The sequence below is a fragment of the Phymastichus coffea genome, unplaced genomic scaffold (assembly GCF_024137745.1).
Source record: "Phymastichus coffea isolate CEN01 unplaced genomic scaffold, Cenicafe_Pcof_1.1 PCOF00058, whole genome shotgun sequence".
NCBI lineage: Eukaryota > Metazoa > Arthropoda > Insecta > Hymenoptera > Eulophidae > Phymastichus > Phymastichus coffea.
The window spans coordinates 1,729,014-1,748,954 of record NW_026706869.1 but is presented as its reverse complement, the minus strand read 5'-3'; the positions used below and the strand labels follow the sequence as shown (position 1 = coordinate 1,748,954).

The 19,941-nt window shown below is 42.6% G+C and overlaps 1 protein-coding gene across 1 annotated transcript in view; it reads left to right on the top strand.

Annotated features, from left to right (window-relative positions):
• Window positions 1–837: 837 nt before the first annotated feature.
• The window catches only part of LOC131666338 (twitchin), a 52,350-nt gene continuing 33,246 nt past the window's right edge, over window positions 838–19,941 (top strand). The window contains exons 1-32 of the mRNA XM_058938938.1: window positions 838–1,299; window positions 1,437–1,458; window positions 2,362–2,524; window positions 2,692–2,833; window positions 3,539–3,674; window positions 4,158–4,361; window positions 4,853–5,154; window positions 5,561–5,778; window positions 5,882–6,287; window positions 6,368–6,711; window positions 6,786–7,031; window positions 7,207–7,476; window positions 7,618–7,662; window positions 8,315–8,365; window positions 8,442–8,531; window positions 8,607–8,663; window positions 8,733–8,786; window positions 8,868–8,924; window positions 9,010–9,063; window positions 9,289–9,366; window positions 11,442–11,543; window positions 12,611–12,715; window positions 12,793–12,888; window positions 12,986–13,063; window positions 13,198–13,275; window positions 13,370–13,477; window positions 17,671–17,709; window positions 17,882–17,932; window positions 18,067–18,159; window positions 18,450–18,617; window positions 19,542–19,727; window positions 19,889–19,903. Coding sequence (XP_058794921.1) covers window positions 987–1,299; window positions 1,437–1,458; window positions 2,362–2,524; window positions 2,692–2,833; window positions 3,539–3,674; window positions 4,158–4,361; window positions 4,853–5,154; window positions 5,561–5,778; window positions 5,882–6,287; window positions 6,368–6,711; window positions 6,786–7,031; window positions 7,207–7,476; window positions 7,618–7,662; window positions 8,315–8,365; window positions 8,442–8,531; window positions 8,607–8,663; window positions 8,733–8,786; window positions 8,868–8,924; window positions 9,010–9,063; window positions 9,289–9,366; window positions 11,442–11,543; window positions 12,611–12,715; window positions 12,793–12,888; window positions 12,986–13,063; window positions 13,198–13,275; window positions 13,370–13,477; window positions 17,671–17,709; window positions 17,882–17,932; window positions 18,067–18,159; window positions 18,450–18,617; window positions 19,542–19,727; window positions 19,889–19,903 — 4,371 coding nt within the window. The 5' untranslated portion in view covers window positions 838–986. The remainder of the gene's footprint in view (window positions 1,300–1,436; window positions 1,459–2,361; window positions 2,525–2,691; window positions 2,834–3,538; window positions 3,675–4,157; window positions 4,362–4,852; window positions 5,155–5,560; window positions 5,779–5,881; window positions 6,288–6,367; window positions 6,712–6,785; window positions 7,032–7,206; window positions 7,477–7,617; window positions 7,663–8,314; window positions 8,366–8,441; window positions 8,532–8,606; window positions 8,664–8,732; window positions 8,787–8,867; window positions 8,925–9,009; window positions 9,064–9,288; window positions 9,367–11,441; window positions 11,544–12,610; window positions 12,716–12,792; window positions 12,889–12,985; window positions 13,064–13,197; window positions 13,276–13,369; window positions 13,478–17,670; window positions 17,710–17,881; window positions 17,933–18,066; window positions 18,160–18,449; window positions 18,618–19,541; window positions 19,728–19,888; window positions 19,904–19,941) is intronic.

The following is a 19,941-nucleotide window of genomic DNA, read 5'->3' as shown; positions in this document are numbered from 1 at the left end:
GCCGCGGCGGCGGCGGCGGCGGCGACGACGCGCGCGCGCTTTTACAAAAATAAATGGTGGCCGCCGACGACGACCAGCGACAACTGCGATTCAATGCGCGCAACGCCCGGCGTGGCTGGCCTACGCAATCCGCATTGCACTCGGCACAACACGGCGACACTTTTTTCCTCCCCCCCCCCTTCACCCGCGTGAACGGGACTCGATGCGATCCGCGCGTATTTTTATATCCGAAAAATCGGTTTTGGATTTCACACACCGCGCCGCTTTTATCTCGGCGTCCCGATCGGAAATAGATCTTTTCACTTTCCTCTCCGCTCGTTCATTCAGCTCGTCGTGTTTTATTTTCGCGCGAACGCCGATGTAATAAAGAAAAAAGAAAATCGTCGAGAAGCCCGCGGAAAAAAAAAAAAAAAAAAAAAAAAATCCACGAACGTTCTTCGGCGAGCGTCCCATTTACGACGATTTACTTCCCGTTGTTTCGCCGTAATCTCGGCATTTACGATTGCGAAAGGCGAATCATCGAGGCCATTAGCATTTCATTTTTCTTTTTTCACGAGCGACACTGTTTATTTTGAAAACAAGCGAGTATTTTTCTCTCGTTATGTAATGGGACAAGTAGCTCGCCACCGCGTGAAGCGCTTAAGAGCGCGCTAACGATCCGAATATCACCGAAAGAAAATAGGCGAAGTTATTTTTACGGCGGCGGAAAACAAACTCCGCGACGTATTCGCCGCCGAGGCGCAGAGCCGACGAGCGCGGGATCCTCGGGGCGCGGGAAACGACAAGGCTGGCCGATAACGCAAGTGAACCTCGTGTCATCAGGTTGCGTGCGGACGGTGATGAGAGACGGCGTGCAGCCGTAGATCCAGGCCAGGGAAGCCAGTCGCTAGAGCCTCGCGGGACGAGCCGATCGCGGTCGCAATAATCGCGGCCTCGACGATAAAGAAGACGGTCGGAGCCTTTAGTGGTCGGAGGCCCTCCCGACGATGGGGGTGGCGGACGACTTCGCGCCGAGCTTCACGCAGAAGCCGCAGCTGCGCCAGGAGGACGAGGGCAACCGGCTGATCTTCGAGTGCCAGCTGGTGTCGTCGCCCAAGCCCGAGATCACCTGGTTTCGCGGCGAGACGCAGCTGGCCGAGGACGAGCGCACCAACTTTAAGATACAGAGCATCGCCGCCAACAAGTTCCTCGTGGTGCTCGAGCTCGACGATGTCATCGAGACCGACGCCGGCCTCTACAAGGTCAAGGCTAAGAACAAGATGGGCGAGGTCGCCGCGTCGATCAACCTCAACTTCAGCCGTGAGTATCGCCGCCCGCCCGTCTCCCTCCCCTCCGCCGCCACCTCGCTCCTTGCCGATCGTTCGATTCGGCACTTTCCGGAGGTTTCGCGCCTTCTTTACCTCAGACCTTCACGTGGGTTCATGTGTGTGTTACAGCTGTGGATGAGCCTAGAGAGAAGTAAGTGCGGACGAGCCGCGGTATCGTAGTACCAACAATTTCGTGCCTCGTTTATTTCTTTTCTTTTTCTCTTTTTGTTTCTTTGCAATTCCGCTGATAGCCGCTTTTCTTGTCTTGTACGCTCGCATCGCCCTCTCGCTTGATCGCTAATCCGCCTGCCTGCCGCCTCGTCCCATCCTTGCCCGCACCAGCTTACCTTCAGCTGTCGCGCACGTAACGCATTGCCTCTTGTGCTTTTTGCTTTCTGGTTTTAGCGGCTGAACCGACGCCCGTACGGTGAGTTGCTTTGCGGGGGCATCTTTCGCCTTGACTCGGCGATGGGAAAACTCTTTGGCAGCCTCGTTGCTCGGAGGTGCTTCGTTTCGAAAGTAACGGTTTCAATGTCGACCGCGTGAAAGCCATCGCTTGTCCGATTGTCGCGATGAGATCTGAGCAAATCCGAGAAACTCGAGAGTTTTTCCGACGGGATGTTCGAAATAATCGCAGCTTCGTTACTAACCACTGTTTTCTATTCGCCAGCACCCGATACGTTAAAGAGACCAGAATGTTTATGAGTGACGATCGATTGTTAATGGCTGAGAAAAGATCGATCATTAGGTCAGTGAAAGAGAAGAGTATCAGTACGTAAATATTGGTCGACTTCTGGGATTTCTGTCCACGCGATCACACGGGACCGCGTCACTGGCGCGGTAGCGCGCCAGCGCAGTGCCGCCAGTGATGCAGGTCAACGTAAAACCTGACCATTCCCAATAACACTTGACCAATCTGCATCGGCGAGTTTTGTTTGCGTAACCCAGGCATTTACGTTGATAACCGAAAGCTCGCGTGGCAGTTGGCAGTTTTTGGCGTGCAATGAGTAGGCGATTTCGCGCGAGAGTGTCGTATGTTTGCTTTCCTCGGCAGACAAATCGACGGCATCGCACCGACTTTTGCGAAGAAGCCATCGATCAGGCAGGAGGACGACGGCAAGCGGCTGGTGTTCGAGTGCCGCATAACCGCCGATCCGATGCCCAAGGTATCATGGTTTCACGACGGCGATCTGGTGGCAGACTCCGGCAGACACAAGGTAAATCAACGGCACGACATAAAAAAACTTGCGCGCGAACCGCTTTCGAGATGATCGGATACGCGTAACGAGCATCGAGGCGGGCGATCTATTTTCGCGTCGCGATACAAATGGCCAGGACGGCCGATGGGACGCACGATGATTACTCTGACGTTGCGTTTTCGCAGCTGAAAATCGACAAAGACGGCCACTCGTACTTCGCCAGCTTGGAGATCCAGAACGTGACGGTCGAGGATGCAGGCAAATACAAGGTCACGGCGAAGAACGAGCTCGGCGAGTCCAACGCCACGATATCCTTAAATTTCGACAGTAAGTTGCATCCCGTAACTCGGCGTAACCAACGTCTAATTTACAGCTTGTTCACACTGGATCACGCAATATTAATGAGAGTACATTGAGAGCAGTCGTACATGTGAAACGCACACACCTTAACCCTTACATACAGTCGACGTGTCAATTAATATCACATCTCAGTGTTGAATTCATACAGAGCATCGTTCTCTTCAGACGCGGACCGTTAACTCGCGCCGTTTCGCGGGCAAACACGAGCAATGATAAGAGAGACGCGCGTAGACTTAGGTGGCAGCCGAATCAATACGCCACGAGCGCGCGCAACGGGTTGCCGACCAGATTGATCAGCGCGGCAACGGCCAAACCGCATTGCGACAGCCAATCGCAACTTGTTGTTTTCTCGCAGCATATAACCCGTTAACGCAAAAGGTTGACTGAAACGATGGGTAACTTGTTTAACGCGTAGTTTGCGTACATAACAACACGTTGGTTTTTCCACCTTGATTGCCATAACAACAATTAATGAATTCTGAGCGCTGAGCTAATTCATTGACAAGCACACCGCGCGAGGACTTCCGAGCCACGAGTCCGCGAGGTGCGAAACGATCGACGGTCGATCCGCGCAAGGGAACGGCGTGTGTCGCTCGTACGCGACGACAACTGCCTCGCGTCGCGCTGCCGATCCACCAAGCAACATGATCTTTCTTGAAAATAATTACCCAGGCGACGAAGCCCCGGTGCCCGACGACGGCATCAAGCCGACATTCACGGAGCGACCAGTCATCAGGCAATCGGACGACGGCAACACTATTACCTTCGAGTGCCGACTCGTCGGCGATCCTAAACCCAGTGTCAAGTGGTAAGACCCTCCCTCGCCCTCCCGCCGAACCACCCTACTGTCGCCAACGTCTTTCCGCGCGGTTCTCTTTCTTTTCTTCGCCGACGCCGAGTTTCCCGAGGCTTGGCACCGCAGATGAACGAGAAATTCGAGCCGAGATGACGAATGCATCGTCGTACAACTCATTGGACCCGCCGGTCAATTATCGAGCGCGCACCGTTAATCAATGCTACCGTAAATTTCACGGATCGAGCTCCGTTCGAGAATTCAATAATAGAAGCGCGCGACGCGGCGAAACGAAGATAAACAAGCGCAAGCAGCGGCGAAGCTCTGGCGCGCGCTTTCCGATTCGTAACGGCAGATTTAACTCGATGTTATTAAATCAAAAGCGAAAACTCGCTGCCAAGGATCCTTCCGACCGGTCGGTCGCGAGAATACTTTCGATCCCCACCTCTTCGCACGCCCGTGAGCGAAAAGCGTCGCTGAGAAAAATGCTTGAATAAGGTATCACGGCGCTGAGGAATTGAACGAGAGCGGAAAGTATCAGATGTCAATGGAGCTCGATCAGAAGCTCTACTATTTGGTGCGACTTCAAATAGCCAAGGTGGCGAAGATCGACAGTGGAGAATACAAGGCTATCGCGCGTAATAAACACGGTCAAGGCGTTGCCACGATCAACCTTAACTTCGAGGGTGGCGATAGGCTTAAGTACGTTTCTCTCTCACTCTTTTTCTCCCTCTCTCTCTCTCTCTCTCTCTCTCTCTCTCTCTCTCTGTCTCTCTTTCCCTCTCTTCGTTAAGACAGCTTTCACTTTTCTTCTTCTCGTTTTGTTTGTTGATGGAGCTACGCAGTCTCGACAATGAATCCGAGGAGAGATTCCGTGAAATTTATTTTCGCGATAAATTCACTCTCTCTCTCCCCTCTCTCTTTTCTCGTCGCACGCGCTGACGTTCAATTTTCTCGCGCTTGGGTCGCAAGCCAGGACTGCAATGAAAATTTATGCTCGACTATAAATACGAGCGGTTTTTAAGGAAAAAGATGATCACTCCATCAACTTCAAAATATGAAACACACGAGCCCTCTTCTTGAAACTGCCCCTCCCCCTCTCGCTCCACCTCTTTCTTCTCTCGTTGACTGTCTCTATGTCCGTTCGAGATGCGAATTCGGGCGATTTAACGCACGTCTACTGAATACGATAGAATACCCGACGGCAAACCACCACGTTTCCCGAAGAAACCAACGATACGCCAGGAAGGCGACGTGCTGATAATGGAGTGCATCTTGGAGGCGAATCCAGTGCCCGACATCACCTGGTACCAGGGCGCCAAGGCCATTAACGACAGCTCGCGCATCAAAATGTCGCGCAAATCCACCGGCAAGGATACTTACCTGCTCACTCTAGAGATCATGAATCCGAGCAAGGCCGACGGCGGCCACTACAGATGCAATGCATTTAACACCTTCGGCGAGAGTAACGCCAACATCTCGCTTAACTTCCAAGGCAAGGAAAACATACAAAGATCGCAAGCCCCCTCCCCCCCTCTCTCTCACTCTGCCTGTCACCTTCTCTGTCTCTGTTATTGAGCGCGGTGTCGCACTTCGAGCGAGTGACCACGGCCCGCGCCGAGCGACAGCCTCTGCTGGGTCAATGAGCAGTTGCGCCGTCCGGTATTTCGCGACGAGATTATCACTGCTGCCTGCACGACGCTCGTTCCGCAACACCACCCGTCTTCACTCTAACCGCTCTTTTTACATCGCTTATTCGTCATGTCGCCCTAATCCCGAGCTTTCTTCTCACGTATCCTAACGCACGCTGAAGCTTTGTGTGACCTATTCTAAAAGAGAAGCCCGGGAGAAAGACGCGCGTCGAGCATTGTGAGATTCACGGAGATTCGTGTAAGGTGCAGAGGACCCGGCGGGCTTCGCGCCCTCGTTCATCGAGAAGCCCCGCATCATACCCAACGAGAGCGGCACGCTCATCACCATGAAGTGCAAGTGCCGCGCCAAGCCCAAGCCGGAGATCAGCTGGTTCCGCGGCAGCAATGCCATCGGCGAGTCGGCCAAGATCAGCCTCAAGTGCGTTGACGTGCAGGAGGACATTTACGAGCTAAGCTTGGAACTCAAGGTAATCGTGAGTCTTGATCTTGCCCGAAAACCGGGTTCAGGGATACTCGGTCCGAGGCCACCACTCTCCGACAGTCGCAGTCACTTGGATTTTTCCTCTGCAGGATCCATCGGGTCCGGACGGCGGCGCGTACCGCTGCCACGTGAAGAACGAGTTCGGCGAAAGCAACGCCAACTTGAACTTGAACATCGAAGCCGAGCCCGAGCAAGAGGGCGACGGGCCGACGTTCGTGGAGAAGCCGCGCATTCAGTCTCACGACAACGGCAAAGTGGTCGTCATGGACTGCAAGGTCAAAGCCAAGCCCAAGCCCAACATCGTTTGGATGCACGCTGGTCAAATCGTCAAGGAATCGTCCAAAATCTCGCTCAGCGTTGTCGAGGAAGCCAACGATGTCTATTACATAAAGCTCGTACTCAATGATCCCGGCGCGGATGATTCTGGATTGTACAAGTGCAATATCAAGAATAATCTCGGCGAGCTCAACGCCAATCTCACGCTCAATGTGGAGAGTAAGTCCAAAGTGTCCTTTTCACTCGTCGTCTTTGCGATCCGAACAAATCAGCTCAAAAATCTACGCTTCGCTTCCCAGTTATCCCCGTGATCAAAGAGAAGCCAAAGGTCATCAAGATCGTGAAGAAGAAGACGGTGATGATCGAGTGCACTGTGCTGTCCAAATTCGCTCCGGACTGCACCTGGTTCAAGGAGACTCGAGCTGTCGCCGAGGACGAGCGTCACAAGCTCCACGTGGAGAAGATCAAGGAAGGCGAGTTCGCCGTTAAGCTGGAGATCGAGCAGATATCGAAGGCTGACAGAGGCAAATACAAGCTGGTGGCGAGGAACGAGAAGGGCGAGGCTACCTCGCAGGTCGTGGAAATTCAGGAACTGCCCGAGGAACCCGATCCACCGAGACTCGCTTCGGGACTCAAATCTATTGTACGTGTCATTGCTGCGTCGGTCTTCGAGTCTTTGATTTTTGCTTTGCGACTGATTGCCATTATTTCGTTTAGACTGTCGAAGAAGGAAAAACCGCCGAATTCTACGCGGTCCTGGTCAAGTCTGACACGAAGGTCACGGTCACGTGGTACAAGGACACGACGGTCATCAAGTCGTCGGAAACTTACAGCACCAGTTTCGACGGCAAGGAGGCTAGGTTACTCATCAGTAAGACTACTCAGGAATCGTCTGGTAGTTACAAGATCGTTGTTACCACTGAGCATGGAAAGGACGAGTCTTCCGCTGTATTGACTGTTGAGGTAATGGGGGATGACCCTGACTTACTTGTTCGGAGCTACTAACTGTATTTATTCTTCACTAATGTTTCCCACATACGATTCTTTCACGTGATAATTTTCATCCTTGGCTTCATTACGAGTAACAACCGAACCTCCTGTAAATTAACCCCTTCGTATGAAACATTTACATACATAGAAGAAAGAGAAAAAGAAGAAGAAGGACGAGGAGGAAAAAGAAGAAGAAAAGGTAGAAAAAAAGAAGAAGGAAGAAGAAAAGATAGAGAAGAAGAAAAAGGAAGAAGAAAAGAAAAAGAAAGAGGAAGAAGTCGTGAAGAAGAAAACGGAAGAGCAGAAAACGATCGAGGAAGAGAAAATCAAAGTCGAGAAGAAAAAGGAGGAGGAGAAAATTATCGAACAAAAAAAAATCGAGGAACGTAAGAAGATCGAAGAAGAGAAGAAGATCAAGGTATTATAAGCTGTACACCACGGAATAATCACTGCTTCGTAAAACGCTTTTCTAGAAAAAAAACGTGCAATAACCAACAAAGCTGGCTTCGCAAGTGTCGCGCGAATCGATTTATTTATTTTGTTCACTGTTTTTTTCAAGGAGGAATCCAAACCGAACGGTATCGACAAGCCTCCTTCCAAAAAGGTAAAACAACAGACGAAAAAACAAATCCCGCCAAAACAATTAACGCACGAAAGCTATACATATACAACATTCCATGTGTGTCGTAATTCTCATTTTGTAATATTTATAATTAGTACATGCTTGATTACGCTTCAATGCTATCTAATTTCCACGAGCAGTGCCTTGACAGAAATCGATCGATTTATTTGTTGCAGGTGAGTCACGCACAACGGGAATGCACTAGGCCTTACGCAAAGTCCGAGCGGCTGACTCATCTCTGCGCTTTCGCAATAGTAGAATTCAGGCTGAGAATGGATACTTCGCTTGCTTTGTTGGCTCATTATACACATGTCTCTTTCGTCGCAATTAATTCAGCCGATTTGTTGTTCGCTCGCTTCCGCTTTTGTATCGTATTACACAGGAACTCAAGTCTTGGCTTTAGGCTTGAATTTAACGCCTCGACGTAGCGCCTTCCAACTTTTTAAGCGAATCAAATTGACAAACGAAGGTCACACGCATGCAATCAATGCTTGTATTTGCTTCTGCACTTCCTCTGTTTGTGTTTCTATAACGATTTCTTCCTTTCACCTTGTTTTCTCGTGCTTTGCATGTTCTGTTATCGTGTTTTGTGTTAGGACAGTATTAATTTCTTTTTGTATTTCGTCGATGCAAGAACAAGGACAAGGAAGATATCATCAACAATGTCGAAGAAGTTCAAGAGAAGGTCCGTACCGTTAAATCAATATTTTCCTTTATGAAAAACAATCACAATAAAAAGAAACTCATCTTCGTTTTTATAGAGAAAGTCCATCAAAAAGAAGGAACCAGCCTCGCCACGAGATTCGACCCCCGAGAAAAAAGTCGCGAGTCGCAAACAATCTGTCAGCCGCGTAAGTAAACGAGTTTCAATCCATTCATTTGAGCACCAAATACCAATTACTCAATGGAATAACGTTCGTTTCAAGGTGGAAGAACTCAAGTCAGAAAGCAGACGAAGCTCTGTGAGCAGGACCGAAGAAGCGGTAAGATCGTAAAAAAATCAAAGTTGCACTATGAATTGGCGCCTTATGATTCAAATACGTACCTTTCAGATACACGAGGACGGTGCTGTCACTCCTCAGAGACGAGTTTCTATCCAATCATCGGTGAGCTCAAACAAATTATTTTTCCGTCAACAATAATGTTGCTTAAACGACGCGCTAATAATACTTTATATTTTCTTACAGATGTCCGAAGAAGAGAGTGTGACAGAGAGCAGGAGATCGTCTATAACCAGTCAGAAGGTGAGTTGTTAAAATTCCATTATCGCACTGATGAATAAAGGTATTTTTAAACGGCGTTGTACAACTATTTGCCACATTTATATAGGAGGAAATTATTTCGAGAAAATCATCGAGATTGTCCGTCAAAGACACTGAAAAGGTACACGAAAATCAGTCTTCGCTAATAACGTATTTGATTACACTAACGAGAGCCGGAATCCATCGATTTCGATGGCAAATTTCAAGTGCTCGCACTTTAACTTACAAGAAAAAGTATAACAAATTCATTCAAAGACTCAATAGCAGAAGCAGAGCTTAAATTTACGCGCTAATTTACATTCCACAAATTGTTATACATGCCACAAATGCCCCCGCATTCTTTCAGGACTCGATTTCGGCAGATAGGCGTGATTCCGTGAAAAGGAGCCCCGTTAAGCGAGATTCTATTATCAAAAAAGAGGAGGTAAACTATACTGTGCCCTACATACCTACCTACACCAGTTGTCACGCATCACACGTAACATTGTAATAAGCACGACACAAATGTTTTTTTTAGACAATCCCCGAAGAGGTATCCAACGTCCCGTCGCATTTCTCAATAAAGCAATATTACAGTAGAAAAGATTCCATTACTAATACGGAGCAGGTAAACAATAAACCTCCCAGATGTTACTTTGAAAATCGTGTCCCCAAATATTTATCGCACATCCCAACCCATTTTACAGACCGTTAGCCCCGATGTTAGTGACATGGAATTTGATACTGACAGTATTCATTCCATGCAAACTGATTGCTACGTCGTAGATGAGGTAACCATGAAGTTTGTGGGAGATCTTGATCTCGGTATTTTTCCGCGCACTTACTTACCGATCCTTGACCCAATTTCAGAAAATCGTGCCTGACGAACAAAGCGGTATCGAAACACACTACACCATCAAAAGACGTTATGTTACTAAAACAGGCGAGGTAAAACACATATTACAACGAAAACACGATCATTACACCGAGTACATGTTAACAATGTAACATTTGTAGAAGGTTTCTGATGACGAATCCGACACAGACACATATAATTCAATTAGCATTCAAGAAATTACCGATACCACTATGAGACGAGATTCTGTAGTCAGGAGAGGCAAGGTATGCAGCTACTTATCTCACCATTCGTATCAAACACTAGAACTCACTTATGACAATCTTAATTGATTATTACAATTGCAGAATGAAGATAAACATGTACATACGCGTTTCGTCATTCGTAAACAATCGTTTAACACTCAAGACGAGGTAAAATATTAAATTATCTCTCGAACTCGCTTATAGGGGGAGTGTGTTTATATATATATTTATCTACGAAATATTTACAGACGATATTTCCGGACGATGCGTCTGAAATAGACACTTACGGTTCCTTAAAAAAACACGCTATTACCGATTCGGTTTGGTCAGACGCCATGATTAAGAGAAATAAGGTATTATAGTAAACTGTAGTGAACGCGCTTTTATTTCGTTTACTCAATTGTTCTTTCCAACGCGTAAAATCTTGCAGAAACCTTTCATTGAGGATGATTCTGACACAGATACGTATAACTCTACTAATCGACGTTCGGTCAAAACTGAGACGATCAGACGCGACTCAACAAGTAGAAAAAATAAGGTATAATAGTTTTACTACTCGAACAACTACATTATTCAGAAATATTTTGTTTTAATTGTCAATCGATTTTAGAATACGAAACCTGAAGATGAACATGACATACACACACGTTTCGTGAAACAAAAGAAAACGTATACCATTCACGATGAGGTAGTTGATAGTACTCCCTATTCTTCTTGTTATCCATTAATTTTTACTTTTCAACATATAATAACCTTGTAGAATCCCTACCCCGAAGATGATTCCGATACAGATACATGCAATTCAACTAGTAGAAGGTCTGTTAAAACAGAGTTTGTAACAGGAAACTCTTCTGTCAAAAAAGATAAGGTATAATTCACAAGAATACTGAATTACATTGTTTGGTATATCAACTCTGTATTACCCTTAATTTTCTAGAATACTCCCGATGACAAACCTGATATACATAAACAATTTACAATTAGAAAAGAATCAATTACCAAAGCAAACAAGGTACCTGTAATAGAAATCGTTGTAGATTTGTAAATGTCAGACCCAACACACTTGCTTAATTACAAACAACTCATTTTCAGAAAACGATTCCTCAAGACGAATCTGATACTGATACACACAATACCATCTGCAAACGTACATCAAAAACAGAATCGATCAGACAGGATTCTCTCGTTAAAAAAGATAAGGTACATTGAAATCTACACGCATAAAACGATGTTTTTTATTTTTTTTTCTTTATTCAATTTTTTTTAGACACTTACTTCCGAAGATAACAATGATACCCATATACAATATGTCATAAGAAAACCTTCAGTTCCAAAAACTGATAAGGTAGATCACGTCATGAATACACATTGACATTTGATGATATTAATTTACACTCAATTATACACATACATTTACAGAAACAGGTTCCCGAAGACGAGTCTGACACTGAAACAATCACCACCAGTAGGCGATCATCTAAATCAGAGTCTATCAGACATGACTCTGTTAAAACAGACAAGGTACATAAGCTTTCAACATATACACAAAAACAATAATTATAAATAACACAACCATCAATCCATTTATAGAAAACGCTCCCTGAACATAAACCCGATACACATACACGACACACATTCAAAAGAGAATCTATTACTGCAATACACGGGGTAAATGTCAACACTTACACAATGCTGTATGTTTTAACAACACAATTATTCTAATCTGATGCAACACTTTAGCAGGGAATTCCTACCACAGATGATTCAGATGAAGAATCATCTGTCTCTTCGACAAGGGATTCTGTAAAAACAGTCTCCCACAAACAAATCTCTATTTTTGAAAAAGTTGAGGTAAACTGCGTACTAACATAAACTTGAACATCAAATCAACACTATAAAATTACATAACACTACACATTCACAGAAAACTCCGAACGAATTTAACGAAGTTACTGATACGCCAGTACCGGTAAATCCAAATTCTGTTAGAAAAGTTTTTAAACGGCCTGACTCTATTTCTCATAAAGACGAGGTAAAACATATTGAATCAAACTTTTGATTGTCATTCAATATCCGATCTATTATTCACTTTCTCGATTTATATCGTAGCAACCCGAAAAAAATACTGTACAAAACCTATCAAAAACTCCTTGTAAAGATTCAATTAAGAAAGATACTGTAGTAAAAGTAAAGGTAATATACCACAAATTTTTAGAGTTCGTACGCACTATATTTAATAAATCCTAATCACTTGCATCAATACACTACAATTTTTACAGAAACACACACATTCAAATGCCACTGATACAATTGATGCCCCCAAACCACTTTCTTCAAAAAAAGATGAGGTAACGTGGTTAATTATTACTAAAAATTTTATTTAAAAATTTTTAGTTTTAGTTTTATCTCAATATAGCTTCGACAGGCTTCTGTCAAAAAAAAATGAAGAATCTCTGACTATGTCGTTCCCTCTAAAATTTCATGTAATGATATTTTAGAATCCAAATAGCCTTCAAAAGAACTTTTTAACTCATAATTGAATTCACCAATCAAACATCATTACTCAAAATTATTCGAACCTTTTCCAGAAAACTACTGTTGAAGACAAAAATGGCACAGATACACACGACTCTGTCAAACGAAGTTCCGTCAAAAGAGACTCGGTTAAACGAGACTCTATTAAAACAGACGAGGTAAATTATGCAAAAACGCATCTTAATAACGAAACAAATGCTTAACTCTTTTTCATAACACACCCACTTTATAAAAGTTCCTACAATTACAGAAACATATTACCCCAGATGAGAAAGACGAACCAGTTAAGAAAAGTTCCGTTAAAAGGGATTCGATTAGTAAGAAAGATGAGGTAAATTAAATAGTACCGGGTATTTATACATGTTTCAAAATACTCACACAATTTTTAGCGATAAAAACTCACGTTCCAAATACTTAAAAATTTCCAGAAAATTATCCCTGAAGACAAAGCAGAACCCACTAAAAAGAGTCCTGTTAAAAAAGAACCGGTCACCAAAAAAGACGAGGTACATGCGTCACAACAAAAATTTTTTATACTCAGTCAGAGCATATCAATACTTATTAACAATAACACAAATTTGCTTTCAAAGCATTTATTGATCAACGTTAATCCAAATTTCCTAATCCTCAACATTTACAGAAACTTACTCTTGAAACCAAGGACGAACCGGTTAGGAAAGGCTCTCTTAAAAAAGATACGATTACTAAAAAAGATGAGGTATAGACATCTAACAAATTTTACTACTACGTTTTGAGTCACTTTCGTATACATTTACATTTATCTACATTACCTACTCCTTCCACATTTACAGAAAATTATTGTTGAAGAAAAAGATGAGCATCTTCAAAAAGATTCGATTAAGAGAGATTCTATTAAGAGGGACTCAATAAAAAAAGATGAATCTAAGACTACCGCGAAAGTAAGAAATTAATTTTTTTAGTATTAGAGTAAAAGTCAAACTTTACATAGTTTTACAATTTACATTCAAAAATTTCAATTCCTGTGTTAAAGTCATACCGTTCGCGTATCAATGTCACTAACATTTAAAATATGTGTCTAACCTGTTATTAAATGTCTTAACATCTATTAATGAAACTGAAAAGAATTGATAAAATTATAATGTTAGGAATGCTACTAATAATTGACATCGTTATATTGAACAATTGGTTATTTTTAAATAGGGTCACATAGACTCTGAAAAAGTCTTCATAGTTCATATAAATGAATGTGACGAAGAAAATCAACCAAAAAAATCTTTAACTAAACCAAAGGATAAAGACAACGTTACTCCTAAAACACATTCGCACAAGACCTTTGATGATACAGCAGATTCAAGTCAAACTACTGAACTATGTACAATTGCACAAATATCCGTCGATGATTCATTCTCTTGGCCAACAAACGATGACGACAAATCTGTAAAACCTAAAAATATAGACGATATCAGCAAAAAATCAGAAGACTCCACTGACTCCAAAGCAGTCGATGTCATGAAGAAAGATAAGCTGAAATTGGTTAAAAGCAAATCCAAAGATGTAACACCTGAAGATTCTTTTTCATGGCCACCCAACGATGATGAACAGAATGTACCTAAGGCAATGAACACAGGTGACAGACATAAGAAAATCGAAGAATCTGCTGTTGCCAAACCAATTGACATCGACAAGAAAGCAAAACCACGATCGATCAAATCCAAACCTAGAGAAAAAGATACTACGACAAAAATTAAGAGAAATTCACCCAAACCATCCGATGTTAAAGACTCTGAAGAAATGACTGGCGTGTATGAAATTGAACAGAAATCCGCCGACGATTCATTCTCTTGGCCAACTGACAACGAATATGATGTACCGAAGCCGATTAAAACCAAACCTAAAGACGAAACACTAGAAGAATTCTCCTGGCCAACAAACGACGATGACGGTCACAAACCTAAATCTACGCTACCTAAAGACAGAGAAGATATTCGCAAAAAATCAGATGATTTTTCGGCCTCTAAACCAGTCGATGTCGCGATGAAAGATAACCCAAAATTTGTTAATACCAAATCCAAAGAAGTAACGCCGGAAGATTCATTTTCATGGCCACCCGAAGATGACGAACAGATTGCACCTAAGGAAATGAACAAAAGTAATAGCCATAAAAAAACCGAAGTATCTGGTATCTCCAAACCAATCGATATCGACAAGAAAGAAAAACCAAAATCGATCAAAATCAAACCTACAGAAAAAGATACTACCACAAAAACTAAGAGAAACTCGCTCAAACCATCCGATGCTAAAGACTCTGAAAGTATTACTGGCCCATATAAAATTGAACATAAATCCGTAGGCGTTTCAGTTTCTTGGCCTAGTGATGATGAATATGATACACCAAAGTCGATTAAGACCAAGCCCAAAGACGAAATACTAGAAGAATTCTCTTGGCCAACAAACGTTGATGATGGTTACGTACCTAAACCTACGCAACCTAAAGATAGAAACGATATTCGCAAAAAATCAGAAGACTCTACTGACTCCAAACCAGACGATGTCGTGAAGAAAGATAAGCTGAAATTGGTTAAAAGCAAATCCAAAGATGTAACACCGGAAGATTCATTTTCATGGCCACCCAACGATGATGAACAGAATGTACCTAAGGCAATGAACACAGGTGACAGACATAAGAAAATCGAAGAATCTGCTGTTGCCAAACCAATTGACATCGACAAGAAAGCAAAACCACGATCGATCAAATCCAAACCAAGAGAAAAAGATACTACCACAAAAACTAAGAGAAACTCGCTCAAACCATCCGATGCTAAAGACTCTGAAAGTATTACTGGCCCATATAAAATTGAACATAAATCCGTAGGCGTTTCAGTCTCTTGGCCTAGTGATGATGAATATGATACACCAAAGTCGATTAGGACCAAGCCCAAAGACGAAATACTAGAAGAATTCTCTTGGCCAACAAACATCGATGATGGTTACGTCCCTAAACCTACGCAACCTAAAGATATAGACGATATTCGCAAAAAATCAGTTGACTCTTCGGCTTCTAAACCAGTCGATATCGCGAAAAAAGATAAACCAAAATTAGTTAAAAGCAAATCCAAAGATGTAACACCTGAAGATTCTTTTTCATGGCCACCCAACGATGATGAACAGAATGTACCTAAGGCAATGAACACAGGTGACAGACATAAGAAAATCGTAGAATCTGCTGTTGCCAAACCAATTGACATCGACAAGAAAGCAAAACCACGATCGATCAAATCCAAACCAAGAGAAAAAGATACTACCACAAAAATTAAGAGAAACTCGCTCAAACCATCCGATGCTAAAGATTCTGAAGGTATTACTGGTCCATATAAAATTGAACATAAATCCACAGTCGATTCAGTCTCTTGGCCTAGTGATGATGAACATGATATACCTAAGTCGGTTAAGACCAAACCCAAAGACGAAACACCGGAAAAATTCTCTTGGCCAACAAACGATGATGACGGTTACGTACCTAAATCTGTACAACCGAAAGATATAGACGATATTTGCAAAAAATCGGAAGACTCTACTGACTCCAAACCAGACGATGTCGTGAAGAAAGATAAGCTGAAATTGGTTAAAAGCAAATCCAAAGATGTAACACCTGAAGATTCTTTTTCGTGGCCACCCAACGATGATGAACAGAATGTACCTAAGGCAATGAACACAGGTGACAGACATAAGAAAACCGAAGAATCTGCTGTTTCTAAACCAATTGACATCGACAAGAAAGCAAAACCACGATCGATCAAATCCAAACCAAGAGAAAAAGATACTACCACAAAAATTAAGAGAAACTCACTCAAACCATCCGATGCTAAAGATTCTGAAGGTATTACTGGTCCATATAAAATTCAACATAAATCCGCAAACGATTCAGTCTCTTGGCCTAGTGATGATGAACATGATATACCTAAGTCGATTAAGACCAAACCCAATGACGAAACACCGGAAGAATTCTCTTGGCCAACAAATGTCGATGATGGTTATGTACCTAAACCTACGCAACCTAAAGATAGAAACGATATTCGCAAAAAATCAGATGATTTTTCGGTCTCTAAACCAGTCGATGTCGCGCTGAAAAATAAACCAAAATTGGTTAATAGCAAATCCAAAGAAGTAACGCCGGAAGATTCATTTTCATGGCCACCGAATGATGATGAACAGAATGTACCCAAAAAACCTGAATACTTGATACCTGTCATTGTTACACCTGAAAACACTAATGGCTTCGATTCTGAGAACTCAAAGGTACATCGATCCATCCCGTCCGAACGGAAGATACCTTTGCCTATATTCTACGTCTATCTTGTCTATCATCGATAACATTTCTACACTAAACACACTCCTACACTATTCTTTATTAACTATTTTTTATTTCTACACATTCATTTTAAACAAAACAAAACACGATAGCATAAAAGCGACAAGTTCAACTGTGAAGGAATGGATTTAAGCATACGAGAATTCTGCTTTACTATATAAGAATGCTATTTATGATTACTTTATTAAATTTCAGTTTTCTTCAATATAATATTGGTGTGGATTGCAACAGTAATAGTGTTTCATTTTCTTTAATATTATATAACAAACATTGATCGATCAAGTTTAACTATACTATCGCTATTTTAACTGAAAAATTATCATAACAATAAATCATTGTTTTCATCTCATTTCTTACAGATCATAACTTACTTTCATAAAGCTTCACTTACAATCGCGTATAAGTGCAAGTTATTTGGAGTCCGAATCTTTTCTTGACTAATTATTTTGCTTGGGGAAGGGAAGAACAAGTGGAGGAAATCAGAATAAACTGGTGCAACGCTAAGATTCAATATTGTTTATAGTGTGCACTTTGTAGGTTACCGAAAATATTTACAGGGAGCGCATAACGACGGAACAGCTCAAAAAGCCAGTTCCTCGTTACAGTCGATGATGAATAATACAATAACTTTATTGACAGCTCGAGCGAGTTATAACTACGGCATCACTAATTCCATCATCATTACAGCACAAACCATCATATAACCCTTAAGTCCATAACACTAAGCCAACAATCAATAAAAACATCTCTCTAAACTTTCAGGATAAACCAGTCATCAAACCAGTCCAAGATAAACCAGAGGTATACACCAATGACTCTACTGTTTTTTATTACATGTAATTGAATACGTTAAATTCTGCTGTTGATGTTTACCAACCGTGAGCATAAATGAATTGGAACTTAACGTGTACAATTATGTAATCTGCATATTACACAGAAAAAATTACATCACCATAATATCACTCTCAAACAGGAAAAACTATCCATCACACCAAAATCACCTGGCAAACCAAACGATTCTAAGGTACACACAAACACTGATTATTAACTGCCGTATCTCTCGCCGTTGAGCTATATATATATTTTCGCAAAATGACCGATCGCCAATATGCATTGTTAAGTTTGTGAGAAATTAGCAACGATTTAATGTGTTTGCAGCTGAAGCCCCAAGAATCTGACAGCAGGCGATCGAGTCTGAAAGTCAAGACTAACGACGAGAGGAAGGCATCCATAGATAAAGTGGAGCTCAAGGTAAGTGTCACATTATCTATGTTGGCTGGGCAGCTGTTAAAGCTAATTTTTCGTTTATTTATATATGTCGTGGTAGGGGAAAAGTAGCAAACCGAGCCAAGTGGCCTTTTTTGGTCAATCACTGATACGTTAGCTTGTCAGAAAAAAAAAAACACACACATTCACTCTTTTTAGAACTTATGACATTATTTTATACACATTGTACATATGTAAAGAAATGGTTGCTCGCGCGAAATAAGTTCTGCCTGTCTCTTTAATTTTGTGTACGACTCGTTACCCGCACAATACAGCCCACGGATAGCCCTCGATCCAGCTTGAAATGGCGTAGACCAGAGAAATTGGAGGCGAAAGTTGTCGAGAATTTCGCAGACCTTAAGAACCTACTCAAACCCGTCCAAAAAGCTGGAAAAGAGCCCCAGACAGCCGAGAACGGCATCTTGGGCAGTGTCGAGTTAAAGGTATCCCCGTGCAAGACGGACAACAGCAACAAAGCAATGCCCTCTTCTCAAAGAATTTGCGCCTCGGAATGTCTTTCTTTTTCTCTCTCTATAGCTCCTTTCTTTAGAATTTTTCCTCTTTTCTCTATTTTTTTCTTTGTCTGTCTTTCTATGCACTATTACCGATGAATTTTCTTCTATACTTTCCAATTTCTACAAATCGTTTTTGCACCATAAACGACCTAACTATTTTTCCTCTTTTTTTAACTTTTTCTCTCTCTCTCTTTCTTTCTTACTCTCTCTGTATCTTTCTCTAGTCCTCTCTCTATTAGTTACTCTTAGAGCTGTTCTCTCAAAACTGTTCATCTCATTCGTTACTCCCCTTCTTCAATTAAACTTTCTTTCAATTTCTTTCCCCTCGTCTAATATCCATAAATCTACTGGAAATCTTTCTTCTTCTAAATCTAAGCCAAAAAATTTACCTCTGAAGATTTCTTTTTAGCTAGTGAATGCCAAAGCGTCTCTCTCTCTCTCTTTCTGCTCGTAACCCCCTGAAATAACTCGTTAAAAACAACAATCTGACAGATAAGTCGAATGAATTAAAGTCATTGCCATGTACATCTAATAATCACCATCGACGTAATTGCAACGCATAAAAAATATTAAGCACTAATCCACGAGAGTATTTTTACCTCCCCCTACTCTATCTTTCACTATGCAAATCGGGACATGGATAAACAACAAATAATAGCGCCCGACAATAATATTTCTCTATTCCCTTAATTGAACGACAATCATCGAACTCATGAAAATCACACATTACAACATCGTAATCATCGGCAACCAAACATAACTACCATGCGTTAGAACAGAATCATGCGACTAATCCAACGAAGGGCCGATGGGAGAAAGCTTGACTAAAGAAAGAAAATGCGTGAAATTTAGAAAACGGATAAGCCGGAGAAGATGGACGCGAAGAAGATGAAGGCGAAGAAGGCCGACAAGGAGAAGAGCTACGACTTGCCGGAGATCCCCGATTACGAGCGCCCGGTGCTGGAGAAGTTCGAGAAGCCGGAATTCAGCGAGTACCAGCCGCGCGACAAGACCAAGCTCGACCGGCCGCAGTCTCAGGTATAAAAGCAGCCTTCGAGCGCGATAAATCAGCGCAACGAGTGTTCGCGAGCGCGAAATTGCGCGTCGCTGGCTCGATAAATCATTCGCTCTCTGATTTCATATTGCAACGACGACAAACGTCTCGACTCTGCTCTCCTTTGTGGCCGTGCACCCGCTAGAAATTCGAATCCAAGGTGCGTATGATTTATGCTTTTTCTCTATCTCGCGCTTC